Here is a 17,467-nt window from a genome sequence, read left to right as displayed (position 1 = left end):
TATTCCGGAATCCTTATTAATGAAGTATGTCATCATAAGGCTGGTCATAGTGGGAGTAACATAGGTAATAACATACATGCCACATAAGCAAAAAAGATGATGTGTCAGGTAATTAATGAAGAGAGAGGCAAATAGAGTAACATAATATGTTACCATCACATAGCGGTTCCCAATGCAAAATGAGTCTACAAAGTAATAAATGAGGTGATGCATGACACTACACATATGTTACTACCCACTATAGAGGTAGTAACATAGACTAATAACATATGCATGTTACTAGTCTAAGTTACTCCCCACTATGACCAGCCTAAGATGCTCCTTAGCTTGTGCAGTTAGCTAGGAGATACTGATTAATAGCTACATTCTTGGCCTGCACACCGGATTTGATAGCCATGCCCTTGAGAGAGATCATTCAAAATTAGTCATGTCCACGAAAAGGGTTGAGCTGAATATCTTATGGACGACTTTGCAAATTCCAGGTACGAGATTTGAATTGCAGCCAATGATCACTACCTCCACAAGCAAATACAGAACTTGACTCAGCCCCCAACAAAGCTAGTAAAATTGTCAGTCTTACTAGCCTTGCCAGTTACAAGGATTAAAGCAACTTGTGTTTGAATGTATTGATTGCAACAAAAGAAATGAATGTTCAGATTATAAAAAAAATAAAAAAGTACAATGATGGAGGTTGAAAGCAACAAGGATGAATTGATTGGATCCATAATTTGGAAAAAGAAGAATGCCCTGGAAATGGAACACCAAGAAACTCATACTGTACAAGTGTTAGGGAAGGTACAAAACTGAAAACTATTTGCCGGAAAGCCTCCGCAGTAAAGAAGAGATTTCCTAGCGTTCACTAGTTCAGCAGTAAAAAGGGGATTGAGTAGCAGAATGGCACAAATACACACGCATACATAGTAATGTTAATCAACGGAAAGAATATGTGCACATGAAAGACAACAGAGCTACGGGAAACAGGGGCAGATTAGGGGCCGGAAGTATCATTGCAAGTCAGACGATATCTTCCCCAGTGGCATTGACCGGCGGATTGTTCTTCATATTGATGGACCAACAGCTTGCTCTTGTTCATCGGCAATTCCGTTGACCATTGAGCTTGAACTTGCGACGATGATGATGATGATGATGATGATCCACCCTCTGCAGTTTGGCTCCAACATCACTCTTCAGAACCCTCCAGTCTCATCGCCTCCAGCGACAGGGAGCACGAGATGTCCTCTCGCCTCATAAGCGTGATGACGAGGAGCCTCTCTTTGAAGCATAGCCTCCCAAGCAAAGCGTCTCCCTCCATGGCATGCAGGAACCCTCTGCATCTAGGGCAGCGAAGCATAAATAGGGGACCAAAGCCATCATCTTCTTCTAGTTTATTACACTGCAATATACAGTCACTAGTCACTGCAAGTGACACAAACACGTAAATACAAGACTTGTGCGAGGATTCTCAGTCACAAACCATTGAGAATGACCGGACAATAGACATCTTTCACTTAACATACCAAACATTGGCCAAAGGAGAATATTGACCCATTGCTACACATGGTTCCAAATTTTTTTTCAAAAACAAAACAATGATACGCACGCAAAATGCAACCATAAGGATGCACTCTAAGTAGCAAGCGGAAAAAACGAAGTTACATACCTCCCATAGATGTCCGTTCCAAAATAGAAGAAAAGATGGGTCATCTATTTTAGAACAGAGGGAGTACGAGGCAGGTATATGATTATGTCAAGGTTGAAATTAGTAATGATGCATAGAGTGCCTTGTTTATTAGAGCACACAAAAGGATGTTATTAATCAGACAAAATTATTGCACCAATGATTAATTAGAAACCGCAGGTTGATCTTTTGAAAAACGAGCATGAAACTCCAGGAAAGAAACAACCATCTTTCACGTGGCAGGAACTGAATAAAGTAACCTACGACAGGAACTTAATGAACAATTAACAGAAGTGCTCCCTTCCTTGTAAATTAGAGATCCGAATCAATAAAAAGAATGACGCTTTAGTAGTACTCCCTCCGTCCCAAAATTCTTGTCTTAGATTTGTCTAGACTTGATACATCCGTATTTAGGCAAACCTAAGACAAGAATTTTAGGCAAATCTTAGACAAGAATTTTGGGACGGAGGGAGTATATATTCATGGTACAGAACAAGTTAGGCCCTGGAAAACACAGCACCCAGAAACTCATACTGTGCAAGTGTTACATGAGGCACAAAACTGAAAACTCTCTGGCAAAAAGCCTACATGTTAAAGCAGACATTGTACAGTATTTATTGAATTCAGCAACAGAAAGGGACTAAATTGCAGAAAAACACCAACAAAACAAGCATTGAGGCACTAATCAACAGAAAAAAGGAAAGTACTGGCACACATACAAAGCAAACAGAGCAACGCGAAGCAGAGACGGGTTGGCACCAACAAACAGCATAGTGAATCAGACGATTTCTTCCCCTATGCCATCACTGTCATGGTAACTGGCAGATTGACCTTCGGCATGTTCTTCTTCAGCAGCACCGCCATTTGATCGTGATGGACCAGCTGCTTCCTCTTGTGCTGTGGAGTCCCTGCTGACACCAGAACCTGATGGGATGTCCCCATGCTGTCCTCCGTTGCCACGAAGATGATCAGCCCTCTGCAGTTTGTCTGCCAAAGTCTCCATCCCCATGTAGTACTGCAGCAGCCAGACATAGGTCAGGTACTCCACACCCGTGGCCAGACCCTTGGCATGCAGGTATCCTCTGCATCTAGCGGCAGAGAAGCACAACTTCTCCACCCACACGCCTTCGATCACATCCCACATCTTCCCTTCAGGCAGACCCGACAGCACTTTGAAAATACCCCAAGCGTCGCGGATAATGCCCCCCTGTTGCTGCTGGGTATCATCTGAAGGTGAAGATCCTCCTTCATCATCCAGTGCAGCGATTATCCCCAGCGTAAGCTCTCTTTCCTTGGGAGGTTGCTTGTCTCCCTGGATAATGATGCCCTTCAGTTCTTTGTAGGCCGCTGTGAAAAGGTTCCTTCTGGTACCTGCCATTAGCATCTCAGGATTCACAAACAGTAGGTACATCATGTAGTTGGACATTTCTCTGCACCGGACAGCCCTCTTGTGATGATCAGACTTTTGGCACCAAGCAGGACATGAGTCTTGCGTGCACTGATACCCATGGTGAGAACGAGATGCACCCTTGTCGTAGTAGCAGAAATCCGTGGCAAGATGCCAGAGAAGAACACTCTCATCGAATGCACCCTCTAAGCTCCAGCCCGTTCCTGGTAGCATCCTTGGTGCTGAAGAGTAAACTGGCCCCTATTGTCATTGAATTTTCTGTAACTAGAAACATCTTTGATATGGTGCTCCCACCCATCTTTCACATACTGGAGCACTAACCTTGTAATGCTGAAGGATGAGGAGCAAGACTTCATCCACCAATGTTGGTGAAGGAAGTCGTCACATCGCAAGAATCCCATGATGCTCATAAGACTGGGATGCTCTTTATTGCGGACAAGCAGTCCTATAAGGCTGTATTGGTAAACCATATCATCATACATAGACTTGACTAGTTTTGATAACCTTGAACTTCCTTCTTGGGTCCTTGCGTTCATGTTTAGGGCACTGACCCAATACTCCAGGACAGCGGTACATGCGAGCAAGGCATATGTAACCTTGACATCGTCTTCACTACAAGCTTCTCTGTGACTCAGGTGGAAGAGCGCTATGGCTGCAAATGAAAGGTGCACAACTATTGCACGGACAACTACCCCGAAAAAGAAACCAGGTGAGGGTTTCATTACTCTGTACAAATTGGCCGTGGATCTGGCTCTTCTGAGCATGAAACCAGAGAACACCTTTTCTTTGGTGTAGAGTAATTGGAAGGTCTCCGAGATGCAAGACTGCAGCGTACGATATGCACGGTGGTCATCAAGTGCTGAGAAGGACCGTAGCATCCTGATCCGATCATCAACAGAAGGAGATGCAAGGTCCACAAATAACTTATACCGAGTATGATCCGTCAGTGTTAAAAGGTGGTCATTGGGCCCGGCAGGACTGATTGCCTTGTCAATGAAATCTTCAAGCGGATCAATCTTGAGCTTATGTGTGTGTATTGACCTCCAAATAGGCTCACCGGAGCTCACCAAGCTGTTAATGCTAGCTCTATATATTGAGAGCCCATGGCTTCTCCAAGCATTTGAGGATACCAGGGATGAAGAGCAATATTGCCGCCTGCAGCAGCCTCGTGTCGTTGCCTGACCATGATTTCCAGAAGACATAGACAGCCACGGTGACCTAAGACACTGAGGTGAGGATGTGCCGCGTCCACAGCTCGTTGTCCTCGATGTTGTAGGCGGTTATGCCGTCCTGTCCACCGAGGTGTACCAGGAGGATAGGCACCCACAACACCTCCAGGATGTTGCTGCCACCATGTCCATCCTCCTGCTGTGGCTTCCGGTGGCGGTTGAAGAGGGTGGCGAGTGCATAGATTGCAATGGCATCGCTCCCAAGGTATGCAAGCCAGATAATAGGTCTAAACGAGGATCTGATGGGGAACTTACGCGCGACAGAAGCGACGAGTAGAACGTACTGAATCACCAGGCTACCAAGGACGAGGATCTGATGGGGAACTTACGCGCGACAGAAGCGACGAGTAGAACGTACTGAATCACCAGGCTCTCTATATATTGAGAGCCCATGGCTTCTCCAAGCATTTGAGGATACCAGGGATGAAGAGCAATATTGCCGCCTGCAGCAGCCTCGTGTCGTTGCCTGACCATGATTTCCAGAAGACATAGACAGCCACGGTGACCTAAGACACTGAGGTGAGGATGTGCCGCGTCCACAGCTCGTTGTCCTCGATGTTGTAGGCGGTTATGCCGTCCTGTCCACCGAGGTGTACCAGGAGGATAGGCACCCACAACACCTCCAGGATGTTGCTGCCACCATGTCCATCCTCCTGCTGTGGCTTCCGGTGGCGGTTGAAGAGGGTGGCGAGTGCATAGATTGCAATGGCATCGCTCCCAAGGTATGCAAGCCAGATAATAGGTCTAAACGAGGATCTGATGGGGAACTTACGCGCGACAGAAGCGACGAGTAGAACGTACTGAATCACCAGGCTACCAAGGACGAGGATCTGATGGGGAACTTACGCGCGACAGAAGCGACGAGTAGAACGTACTGAATCACCAGGCTACCAAGGACGAGGATCCGCAGCTGCCACTCCTCCCACCATTGCAGAGCGCCTAAAACACCCATTAGCTCTCTCTGGACTTGTCCGGCCTCTGACACCCACGAACACCAGCTTAAAATGGTTTTCCTAACGAAATTGGAGGAGCGCAAACGGTAACATCAGGAAGGGAGATTGGGCTCCGTCAACCTTAGTCAAAAGAGACACTCCCCTGCACTCCTTTTTCAGATACCAATGTGCCATCACGTGTACACATGTACTACTACGCGGTAATTAAGGGCTTCTTTTCGCTGGGAAACATGATAATTGATTGAATATACCACTAGTACCAGTGAGGCATCAGATCCACCACCCACCCACCCACCCACGCTTGGATGGGACAAAGTTGCTTACTAAATGTAATCTGTTTGGTATTGTTAATTCGAAAGTACTACCTGTCCTGGGTTTTTTAATGAAATAGTCACTATATATGATAAACATAAGCATGTAAATACAACACATATGTAAGAACTTTCCCCCAAATCATTTAGCAACTGCTTCACACGGACGTATACGTAGCCGAATGTTGCATCAAAGAATGACCAGACAACGGACATCTTTCACTTGACATACCAAACAAAACAGTGCTACACATGGAAATGCAACCATAAGAATGCTCTATAAGTAGCAAGCAGTAAAAAAAAGTTGCATACCTCTCCTGCCTGTATATGATAATGTCAGGTTTAAATTTTTGTCGCTGCATACAGATACAGTGCCTTGTTTATCAAATCCTTGCCAAGTTAGTAAACTGAGACCATGTAATTCTGTCACCTCAAACAAATGTGTCGCAAGTTAACATAGGTAGCTCTTTTGACAAATCTGCATGAAAGAAAGCCCCATCTTTCCCACAGCGGGTGAGAGACAAACAGAACTTAATTATCTTGTATTCTTGATGCTGACCAATGAACTGCAGTGCTCTCTCCCCTGTAGATTACATATCTAAATCAACAAAAAGAATGATGTTTCAGTAGTATTCAAGGTACATACTGCAGAAAAAGAAGAAGGCCCCAAAAACAGAGCACCCAGAAACTCATACTGTAGAAGTGTTACACGAGGTAGAAAACTTGGAAGCTCTTTGCCAGAAAGCCTCCATGTCAAAGCATACATTGCATAGTCATCACTTTTCAGCAACAGGAAGGGAATTAAGTAGCAGAAATGGCACCGATAAACATGCGTATATAGCAATGCTAATCAACAGGAAAATAAATTAGCACACATAGAATCAAACAGAGCAATGGGAAACAGGGACGGATTGGCGCCTGGAAATATCACTGGAAGTCAGGTGTATTCTTGATGATGACCAATGAACAAAACTGCTCCCTCCACTGTAAATTACAGATCGCAGTCTGCCAAAAGAAAGATGCTTCTTGCTTCCGTTGATAGACTAGACAAAAAGAAGAAGGCCCCCAAAACAGAACACCCAGAAACTAGCACTATTAAGTGTCACAGAAGGTACAAAACTGAAAATCTGGCAGAAAAGCCTCCATGTCAAAGCATAACTCACATGGTCTTTATTGAATTCAGCAACAGAAAGGGAATTAAGTAGCACAATGGCATCAACAAACACACATGGCACCGTGAATCAACATGAAAAGAGTATTGGCACACATAAAAGCAAACAGAGCAATGGGAAACAGTGGCGGATTGGCGCCTGGAAATATCATTGCAGGTTAGACCATTTCTTCCCCTGTGGCGTCAGTGCCCTGGTGAGTGGAGGATTGACCGGCAGCACGTTCTTCGTCAGTGGCGCCACCACTTGATCTTGATGGACCAGCAGCTTGCTCTTGTCCAGTGGCCTCCCTTCTGACACGAGAAGTTGAAGGACCATCCCCGTTCTCTCCTCCGTTGCGATGATGATGATGATGATGATCCGCCCTCTGCAGTTTGTCTGCCAAAGTCTCCATGCCCATGTAGTATTGCAGGAGCCAGACATAGGTGAGGTACTCCACGCCTGTGGCCAAACCCTTGGCGTGCAGGTATCCTCTGCATCTAGCAGCAGAGAAGCACATCATCTCCACCCACACACCTTCGATAACAGTCCACATCTTCTCTTCAGGCAGACCACACAACACTTTGGCAATAGTCCAAGCATCATGGATAATTCCTTTTTTCTGTTGGGTACCATCTGCAGGTGGAGATCCTCCACTATCCAACACACCAATTATCCTCTGAGTAAGCTGTGTTTCCTTCTGGAGACCAGACAACACTTTATTACGGCGGCGTTCTCTTCGCATTGCAGGTGTAACCTCTCTTTCCTCTACCGGTGGCTTGTCTATCTTGATGTCGATGCCTTCCAGTTCCTCATAAGCGGCTGTGAAAAGATTACGTCTGGTGCCTGCCATTAGCATCTCAGGATTCACAAACAGCAGATACATCATGTAGTTGGACATTTCTCTGCACCAGACAGCCCCTTCGTGATAATCAGATCTTTTGCACCAAGCAGGGCATGCATAAACATGAGGACATGAATCTTGCGTGCACCAAGATCCATGGTAAGAACGAGATGCACCAATGTCATGGTAGCAGAAATCTGTGGCAAGATGCCAGAGAAGAACACTCTCGTCGAATGCACCCTCTAAGCTCCATCCCAGTTCCTGGTAGCATCCTTGGCGCTCAACAGTAAACTGGCCCCTGTTGTCATTGAACTTCCTGTAACTGGAAACATCTCTTATGTGATGCTCCCACCCACCTTTCACATACTTGAGCACTAACTTTGTAATGCTCAAGGATGAGGAGCAAGACTTCATGCACCAACGTTGTTGAAGGGAGTTGGTGCATCCCAAGACTCCCACGACCTTCATCATCTTGGAATACTTCCTGTTGCGGATAAAAAGCCCAATAAGGTTGTACTGAGAAACCATATCATCAAATAGAAATCTTAACCTTATCATGTTGTAATGTTCCATGCTGACATGATGCTCTACAGGGTTGCATTGGGAAACCATATCACCATTTTCAAGCCTGGCTGCTGGTAGCTCCGGACTTAATATGACCCTTGTCATCTCCTTTAGGCACATTGTCATCTCCTTTAGGCACATGCCGAAAAACTCCATTGCAGCGGTACAGCATAGCACGGCATACGTAACCTTCACATCATATTCACTATAAGCTTCTCTGTGACTGTGATGGAAGAGGGCTACGGCTGGAAATAAAAGGTACATACTTAGTCCACGCAGACACGTACCAAAAAATACTTGGACTTCTACTGCTTGGTCAAAAGGTGTGTCACCGGTTGAAGATTTCATTTCTCTGATATTGGTGTCGCGGCTAAAGACCACATGCCGGAGAATGCTGGGGATCGTCTTTTCTTTGGTGTAGAGCAGTTGGAACGTCTGAGAGAGCCAATGCTGCATCTTACAGTACGCATCGATGTCATCAAGTGCTGAAAAGGTCAGTAGTATCCTGATCCGATCATCAGCAGAAGGAGATGCATGGTCCACAAATAACTTATAAGGAGTGAAGTCCACCGGCATGGCTGGTGTTAAAAGATAACTATTATCCTCAGCAGAACTGGTTGCTTTGTCAATAAAATCTTCAAGTGGATCAATTTTGAGCTTCTGAGTGTTTATTGACCGCTGAACAGGCTCGCCGGAGCTTACCAAGCTGTTAATGCTAGCCCTGTTGAGAGCCAAGGGCTTCTCGATGCATTTGAGGGTACCACAAATGAAGAGCAATATTGCCGCTTGTAGCAGCCTTTTGTCGTCACCTGACCATGATTTGCAGAAGACATAGACAGCCACAGTGACCTGAGACACTGAGGTGAGGATGTGCCGCGTCCACAGCTCGTTGTCCTCGATGTTGTAGGCGGTGATGCTGTCCTGTCCACCGAGGTGTATCAGGAGGATAGGCGCCCACAACACCTCCAGGATGCTGCTGCCGCCATCCCCATCCTCCTGCTGCGGCTTACTGTGGCGGTTGAAGAGGGTCGCGAGCGCATAGATTGCAACAGCATCACTGCCCAGGTACGCTAGCCAGATGACGGGTCTAAACCAGGATCTGATGGGAAACTTACGCGCGCAGGAAGCAACGAGGAGGATGTACTGAATCACCAGGCTACCAAGGACGAGGATGCGCAGCTGCCACTCCTCCCACCATTGCACAGCACCTGAGACATCCATCAGTTCTCCCTTGATCTCCTCTCTGTCACACACGCACACTAACTAATTATGGTACTGGCTGGTCCACGTATATATGCAACATATAGAAGGAAATCAAGATCTTCGTGGATGTAAAACAGTATAAATGGCTATATGAGCTGTTAATGCAAAAACAAGTAGTCTTTCATCCATCTTTTTGAATCCCGACGTGAAAATGTAAATTCAGATAAAAACATAAACATATGAACTCGAAAGAATATATATACACTGTAAGGCTAAAAGACTGGTTCCAAAAGTGTTCAACAAATCAAGATTGAGATGGAGCACTAACCTGGAAGAAGATTAAGGTGCCCCAGCTAGCTGCTGCTCAGAGAGCACCCAGTCGCAAGCTTGTGTTGCGTCAAAACGAAAACATACAAGTAGGAGAGATTAAGGGGCATACCCTGCTATAAATGAAGAGATCTGTTGACTTTAAACAATTATTAATTAACGAGACCGAAGAGACTCGAATGTAAACAATAAGGAGCGCTTAACAAGACTGAAGAGACTCGAATGTAAACAATAAGGAGCGCTTCCTTTAAGGGTGGGTGATGCACGTGATGGCTACCGATTACCACGTTAAGGGGCACTAGGCTATTATTGGTTAGACAGGGATTAGTCAATGCAGAGATGGTGTAGACCCTCCCTCCAGCGCTGAGCATACACATATACTATTCTTTCATGTCCAGCCATTTCAATTACAGTTTAAATTCAGGCAAGTTGTGTCGGTTGCCTGTGTATGGCAGTTCTCATCGGTGTCAAAACAGCAAGCTATGATAGTTAATGTTATATGGTAAAACAAAACTAGCAATCTTCAGTCAGAGATGCTTGATTTACAACATTATTGGGTAGATGGGGATTAGTCTATTCTGGCAAGTTGTGTTGCTTGAGCTATGTGAAGTTGGCAGTTATCATTCGTTAAGGAGCATGTCAGGATTTTCCCAAGCTTGCAACAAATTTGTCTGAAAAAAAAAACTAGTCTTCAGTCAAAGATGTTTACCATCATGATGCATGATTTACCAAACCAGGGACAGTTAACGGCCTCCAGTAATCTTAAGGGTATGCTTGTTTTACTTTTGAGAATAAGGGCACGCTTATTTTGATGTGGCGCCGCCATGCCACCAAAGCGGTGCCACCAGAAACCTTAATCCTACACGGCTACACCTATCTACAATTCTACAGGTGCTCGAGACTTTGGCCATAAGGGAGGCCCAAGCACTTGCTGGCGATTTATATACACCCAGGATCTTCATTGCATCGGATTGTAAGGTTGCAGTGGATGCTATCAAAGAAGGAAGCAGTGCTAACTTTGGTTCACGAAATAGCACCAAATCATCCAGATAACCTAAATATAATTGTTTAATTCTTTCTTTTTGCAGCTATTTACTGTTTAATTATTTCTTTTTGTTTGGTGTTTCTTTCTCATTGATTTGTGGGAAGAGCAACCTATGGCATTCAATATTTGATTCACAATGAACAAGAGGAAGAAGTATCGGCACACACTGAACCAAACAAAGAAATGGAAAGCAGCGAGGGGTTCGCCTCCAGGAACATCATTGTGGACCAGACAATTCTTACCTGGAAACCCAGTTCAACCGCTGACCTTCATTATGTTACTGAGCAGTGGTGCTGCTATGTTCAGCTTGTTCTTTGTCAGTGACGTAGCTACTCAGAACAGAACACCCAGTAAAAGTGTTACATATGGTACACAACTAAGAACTCTTTGGCAGAAAGCCTCCATGCAAAAGCAGCCATTGCATAGTCTTTATTAAATTCAGCACAAGAAAGGGAATTAAGTAGCACAAATGGCACCAACAAACACACATAGCACCATTCATCAAAAAGAAAAATGTATTGGCATAGATATAAGCAACTGAAGACAGGGAGCAATTGACAGAAGGAACCGGCGGATTGACCTTTGGCATGTTCTTCTTCAGCAGCACCACGACTTGATCTTGATGGACAGTGGCGGCCCTGCTGGCATGAGAACTTGGAAGGATCATCCCAGTGCTCTCCTCCGTTGCAATGATGATGATCCACCCTCTGCAGTTTGTCTGCCAAAGTCTCCATCCCCATGTAGTATAATACAATAGGAGCCAGACATAGGTGAGGTACTCCACGCCTATGCCCAGACCCTTGGCATACAGGTACCCTTATGCAGCCATAGTTTGCTCTCTTCACAAATCAACAAGAAAGCAAACCCCAACTTTTCACATAGCTTGTGGGAGACCCCAAGTAGAACAGAATCGACGCAACAGATGATGCAAACTTAGTTTTAGCATACAATTGCGTATTCTTCATGATGATGACCAATGAACAGAGCTAACCAGAAAATACAACTCATAATTACTGCAATTCATATTTTTCAACACATGATGTTTTGAAGGTTATTTGAATTCGTATTACAATTACAATTTCTAGATTCTAAAGTCACAATTTTCACTCTGATATTTCCCCTCATTATCCACTGCAATAACCTTTTTTTTCTTTTTGAAACAGAGGCAAAAGATTTGCCTCATCGATTAATTAAGCAGAAGAGAATTGCCAGGTTAACTGCAATAACTATGATGATACAGGTAGAGGATATTACTGCTGATGCTGAGTGTAAACTTACTGGAAATGGCACGTGGAACATTGGAACTGATATTGAACTCACACATACCCCAGCCCATACTGAAGGAAGAAATTTAACTCGACAGATGAAATTAGTTGAACAATTACATCGCCCTCTGCATGTTCCGGATAAAGGGGGAGGTAGGCTTCAAGATAAGAAACACAAGTTAGATATAGGTCCTCAGCAGGTTAGGAAGGCTAGGAGAGGGAGGGTTCTATACCTGGTTGCTTGCCGTACACCAGAAAGAGATTCAAATTGTCTGGTTCTTCCGATTTTGCTATGTCACAATTATGCCAGTAAATAGAACCTTTAGCGATTTGTACAGCAGGAACAGTTCCAAATACTTGCTGCTAAAAACGGACCCTGCCTTTCCAACGAACAACATAAAAGCTTAGTATATTTTTCCAATAAAACAACAGAATCAGAAGTTTAAGAAAATCTGGAGTGGACACAGTAATAATGTTGCACAAACTGGACCGCATAAGGAAGTTATTGGACCTATAATTCGAGTGTTTTTTATACCTTGCACCAGTCCTGCCTTGTATGCAAGCCCATTCAAACACTGCAAAATATATAAACCACCAAAATTCCTTTATGATCTTAGGTCGAGCTGCTATTTTTGAGCTGTCTCTCCAGGCCATGGCTAACAACTCCAGTATGAAGATGTACAGTCCAAGAATTCAGCTTATTGAGTCTCCTAGTAAACTACACAAGCTAGGAGCAATTTAAGATCTCAAACCTCACAAAAAATGATTTCATTTCAGAATAAAGGGACCAGGAGGTATGCAATCCCAGCAAAATACCAATGCTACTGTTCTTAGCATTTTGTCAACACCATGTACTTAAATACAGTGTATAAAGCTCGGTTTCTCGGAAATAAGAAATGTATAAGGCTGGAATATGCTGATATGAAGTTGTACCTTGTTTATTAAAGTATCAAGTAGTACATCGAACATCTGCTGACAATGTATATATAAGGCTTGAATGCTCAAGACTGAACACTGAAGACTTACAAATTTGTTGCAAATGGACACTGATTACCACAAATTGCTCTTTTCACAGATCAACATGAAAAGAAAACCTCAACTTTACATAGCCAGTGAAGTAACATAGGATGGAAAGTTGATTTCAACATATAAACAATCCCATATTCTAGATGATGGCCAGTGAACAAAATTGCCCTCTCCACTGGAAATTACACTTCTGAATCCGCAGAAAGAATGATGCTCCAGACTTCATGGTACAGAAAAAGAAGCCCCCAGAAAATGGAAAAAACAACAGCTTGCATTGTATACTCATTACTGTTACATAAGGTACAAAACTGAAGAGTCTTGGCCAGAGAAACCTTCACTATTGTAGCAACGCCTCCAAATATTCATCAACATATGCCAAACATGGCCAATGATCTGTTCTTATCCTGACCAATGTGGAGGCATAACCTACTTCCATTGAGAAGAGGAGGTGATACCTGGGCGGCAGGAATATCAGAATGCTCACGACACCCATATCCCTCTTGCTTAGATGAGCAAACCTCTGCGCGCCTATCCCAATTTCGTCATCATCGATGTGCTGAAGCTGGAGATTGTTTTCCATGGAGTATGGAACCAATGCATCAGCACCAACAGCAGCATCTGAGTCACTTTCTTCCCACACGACATTCTCAATGACTCCATTGCCTCTTAGAATGGTGATAAGTGAACGCCCAGCAACACTGACAACAAAGGGAGCCAGGTACCTCTCAAGAGCTCCTATCAAAACCTTTGGAGTCACCTCAAGAAGCTTGACCGACCGGGTTCCACTGATCGCAGCTAACCCTTTCCCTCCACTCAAAGGGAAGGTCTCACGGCCTGTGTTAGAGGAACTGTTACAGGCCTCCCACAGAGCATGGAACAGGTCCTGGTAATACTCAGTTGTACCATCTATCGGAGTATCAGGAGGTACACTGGCCTTCAAGAACATGTCCTCGATGCCAACTGTAATGGGCTGAAGAGAACCACATATGACTTGGCAGTTCTCTGTGTTTGCTGCGATTTCGACGTCAATAAGACCAGGTGATGGCTCTCGAGGCTCCAGTTCTATCATTACTGATGCACGGTAACTTGATTCTTCCTGCTGGCAGTTATCTACGGGGACAATGTCCACACCGGAAGCTGGAGGCTCACCCAAAAGGAAAGGCACATGACATGAGGGAATTTTTCCAAACTGTGCACTGGATGACAAGGTAATTGTCACTGCATAAAGGGCAGGCAACTCATCTTCCCCTTCAGAACTTGGAACAGGTGAATCAGATAACCATGCTCTGTTAAATGGCTCTGAATCAAATCTAAATGTGCAGTGTATTTTGACTTTGAGACCGCCAGATGAGTGCAGGTAGTCAGGAATGCATGCAAAGTGCCTTCTAAGGATTTCCAAAGTTTCAGCCCCCTTTGAATCCATCACGCGTAGTGCTTCTTGTGTATAGCCAATTCTCTCGATGGTAGGTTGTGGTGGCTTTTCTTGCTCTGGAGGAATCACACTCACATCCTGTATACTTAGGATGTGACTAGACGCTCTGCTCTGGACACTGAAATTAGGCAATGTGAGGGCCCATGACTGCTTCACAACCAGAGGCACAACTCTTTCAAGATGAATGTACGATGCCAAAGCAGGCATGCTGCTAGGATCTTGAGCAGGCCGTTCTGATGGGTCATCAAACATGGAACCCGGATGCGAGGGTGTGGGTTGCTCTCCAATCCCCATGAGATTCCTCAGTTTTTTGCCAGGAATGCAAGACAACATCCGCAAACATATCCTGGACGAATCATTTCAAGAAGTGATAAGGCAATAGGGAAACAGATAACACAAGCAAAGCTATACCAGAATTATATGCGCCTGATTTAAAGAAAAAAAAAGATGAAGATACCTTGCATGGTCCCGGATCTCTAGGTCTGGGAATGACTCGATGGTGCGCACGAGTAAGTGGGTGAGGGGAAGGAATATATGAGAGCTGTGATGGTGCTTCAGCATGATACGACAAATGCCCACAACCTTGCTGCCCTGAGACCAGGACTTCAGTTCTGTGTCCGGGTCATGCTTCTTGGCAAGAGAAACCATCTGCTTGGTGAGCAATTCAATTAGGCGGAGCTGAGGGACTGCCTCATTCTGTGCAATCTTCTCAAAAAGAGGGTAGTAAGATGCGAGCTGGTAGCCTGGTTCAAGCCTCGGAAGCAGACACTCGTCAACAGTTCGGAGCAACTGTTCCCCCACCCACCGATGTGTGGTGCATGCTAGCAGGCGGTTGATGAAATCAGCAATCACTGGGACTAAACTCTGATGTTCTGATGCCATATCAACAAACATAGCCTGCATAAAGATGACACACAAACTTAGGATTCACTAAATTCCAATGCAGTAGGATGGAATGAGGGTCCTTGCAAGTTGATGAGTGTGCCTATCATTAGATTTCTCCATAATTCTACCTGGAAATGGTGGAAGGTAGTTGAATTCAGGAGCTCACCAGCTCCGGAGCAACCCTTGTCATTGGTGCTGTGAGGAGCAGCCCCAACCAAGAACCTGTGCAGCGCTCGGAACGCGACACCTGTCTCGGTACTCCATGCTGGCAGCCAACTGAAGGCCGAAACACAGACTAAGCCATCATCGATGAGCTCAGTTGTCTGCTGACCATAACTGCCTCCTTCAACCTTATCACTGTCGACGGTAGCAGCAACAAACCCAAGGCAATCAAGCTTTTTGGCCTTGAGAGCCAGGGGGTCGAACATGCCAGGATAGAACCATTTGGCAAGGCCAGGCACTGAATCTCTGAACCTCCCGGACCCAAGCAGCCAATGCAAGGCCAGCAATCGCACTGGCAGTGGCCGGTGCGCCTCGCAGGCAGCCGAAGCCAGGCGGCGCGCCATCTTGCGCTCATCCTCGGCCCCAAACGCATCAGGGAACTTCGCGAACAGCGTGAGCACCGAGTGCAGCAGCATCGGGCTCGACGAATACGCCATCCCACTGAACTGCACTTTGACATGTGCCGCGATGGCCGGCGCCCACTCCAGCACCGCCGTCGCCACCTCCGCAACGATGGCGGTGACCTCCATTGCCGCCGCGGGCGTCAGCACCTGCGGCCTCTCCATGACCAGCGCGAGCACCTTCCTGATCTCCCTCACGTTCTGCTCCGACGGTGGCAGGGGAGCGGGCGGCTGCAGCGGCGAGGAGAGGAGGTGCGCGGGCACCGAGAACGGGACGGGCGGGCCGGAGACCGCCAGGATGGAGGCGCTGGATCCGAGCCTGCCGAGGCGGACGGCGCCGCGCGCGGCGGAGGCGAGCAGGAGGATGTAGGACTGGGCCGCGGGGGAGCGCTCGGCGGAGGCGAGCGCGTAGGCGTGGCCGAGCACGTCGGCGAGGAGTCCCGGGAGGGCCTCGTCCAGCGCCCTGAGCGCGTCGCAGGCGAGGGCGCGCGCGGCGCGGTCGGTGGCGTGGTTGGGGCGGTTGGCGGCGGCGAGGAGCGAGCCGACGAGCCCGGCCAGCGGCGGGGCCTCCCCCTCGGGGTCGGCCAGCGGGGCGGAGAGCGCGGACGCGAAGGCGGAGGCGGCGGTGGCGACGAGGTGGTCGCGGAGCGGGTGGTCGGCGGGGAAGGCGAGGAGGGCGGCGAGGAGGAGCGGGAGTTGGCGCGCGGGGGCCGGCGGCGGGAGCAGGTGGTCGTCGACGAAGGCGAGCAGCAGCGGCTTGAGGTGGGAGGGGAGGTCGCGGCGGGGGAGGGAGGAGAGCGCCAGGTCCAGCAGCGGGAGGTGGAGCCACCGGTCGCGGCGGGGTGGGGGGGAGGAGAAGTCTTCCAGGAGGTGCTCCCACTCCTGCGCCGTGAGGGTCGGCTGCTGCGGCGGCGGGGAAGGCCGCGGCTCCATCGCCGGCGACGAGGACCGGCGAGGGGGGAGACGGAGACCAGATGCGGCGGTGGTTGTCAGAGGAGGATGCGAGTGTGGATGTGGGCTTTGGTTGGGTCGTCGGGGGTTGGTGAGTGTGGACAGCGTGCCTCTAGTTGGGCTCAAATCTCAATACTGACTAGACTAGTGGGCTGGGCTATGAACTTCCTCGCCCGCATTTTTTCCAGCTACATGGAAAAACATCCCTTCAAAGGGGAAAAAACAAATTTAAAAAATAGTGTACATACTCCCTCCGATTTTATTTAATCCGCGTATTAGTTTTGGTCAAAGTAAACTTTGACAAAGTTTACAGACAAAATTATTAACATATGCAATAACAAATTAATACCATTAGATTCATTACTGAATGTACTTTCACATAATATAGATTTGTTGCGATAACTATTCATATTTGTTTCTATAAACTTCGTCAAACTTTAAGAAGTTTGACTTCAGTCAACTCTAATATGCATAGTAAATAAAAACGGAGAGAGTAGTAGGGAGCACGCAAAAATTCCCACGCAAATCCAAGCCGGGGGACTTCTTATTTCTTCTCGAGATATTCCGGACCACCG

The 17,467-nt window shown here is 46.6% G+C and overlaps 2 protein-coding genes across 2 annotated transcripts; both read right to left on the bottom strand.

The window, feature by feature from the left end:
- Positions 1-6,707: 6,707 nt before the first annotated feature.
- On the bottom strand, positions 6,708-12,352 carry LOC119320067. Its single transcript, XM_037594203.1, has 2 exons — positions 12,209-12,352; positions 6,708-12,133 (listed from the first exon to the last, which is right to left on the bottom strand). The coding sequence occupies exon 2, from the start codon at positions 9,354-9,356 to the stop codon at positions 6,909-6,911; it is 2,448 nt and encodes an 815-aa protein (XP_037450100.1). The 5' UTR covers positions 9,357-12,133; positions 12,209-12,352; the 3' UTR covers positions 6,708-6,908.
- Positions 12,353-12,892: 540 nt separating this feature from the next.
- Positions 12,893-16,937, bottom strand: LOC119325641. Its single transcript, XM_037599367.1, has 3 exons — positions 15,447-16,937; positions 14,891-15,330; positions 12,893-14,779 (listed from the first exon to the last, which is right to left on the bottom strand). Exons 1-3 carry the CDS (start codon positions 16,872-16,874, stop codon positions 13,339-13,341), a joined length of 3,309 nt encoding a protein of 1,102 aa, XP_037455264.1. The 5' UTR covers positions 16,875-16,937; the 3' UTR covers positions 12,893-13,338.
- Positions 16,938-17,467: the final 530 nt, after the last annotated feature.

The sequence above is a fragment of the Triticum dicoccoides genome, chromosome 6B (assembly GCF_002162155.2).
Source record: "Triticum dicoccoides isolate Atlit2015 ecotype Zavitan chromosome 6B, WEW_v2.0, whole genome shotgun sequence".
NCBI lineage: Eukaryota > Viridiplantae > Streptophyta > Magnoliopsida > Poales > Poaceae > Triticum > Triticum dicoccoides.
Note: the sequence above shows the minus strand (reverse complement) of the source record. Positions and strands in the feature narration are given on the sequence as shown.

What these genes read in the sequence shown, in the direction of transcription:
- LOC119320067 (XM_037594203.1), bottom strand. Translation starts at nt 9,356, where the DNA reads ATGGATGTCTCAGGTGCTGTGCAATGGTGGGAGGAGTGGCAGCTGCGC.
- LOC119325641 (XM_037599367.1), bottom strand. Translation starts at nt 16,874, where the DNA reads ATGGAGCCGCGGCCTTCCCCGCCGCCGCAGCAGCCGACCCTCACGGCG. An exon ending in CTACCTTCCACCATTTCCAG is followed by an intron (nt 15,331 to 15,446) that starts GTAGAATTATGG and finishes ATCTTTATGCAG; the next exon opens with GCTATGTTTGTTGATATGGC. An exon ending in GAGATCCGGGACCATGCAAG is followed by an intron (nt 14,780 to 14,890) that starts GTATCTTCATCT and finishes TGATTCGTCCAG; the next exon opens with GATATGTTTGCGGATGTTGT.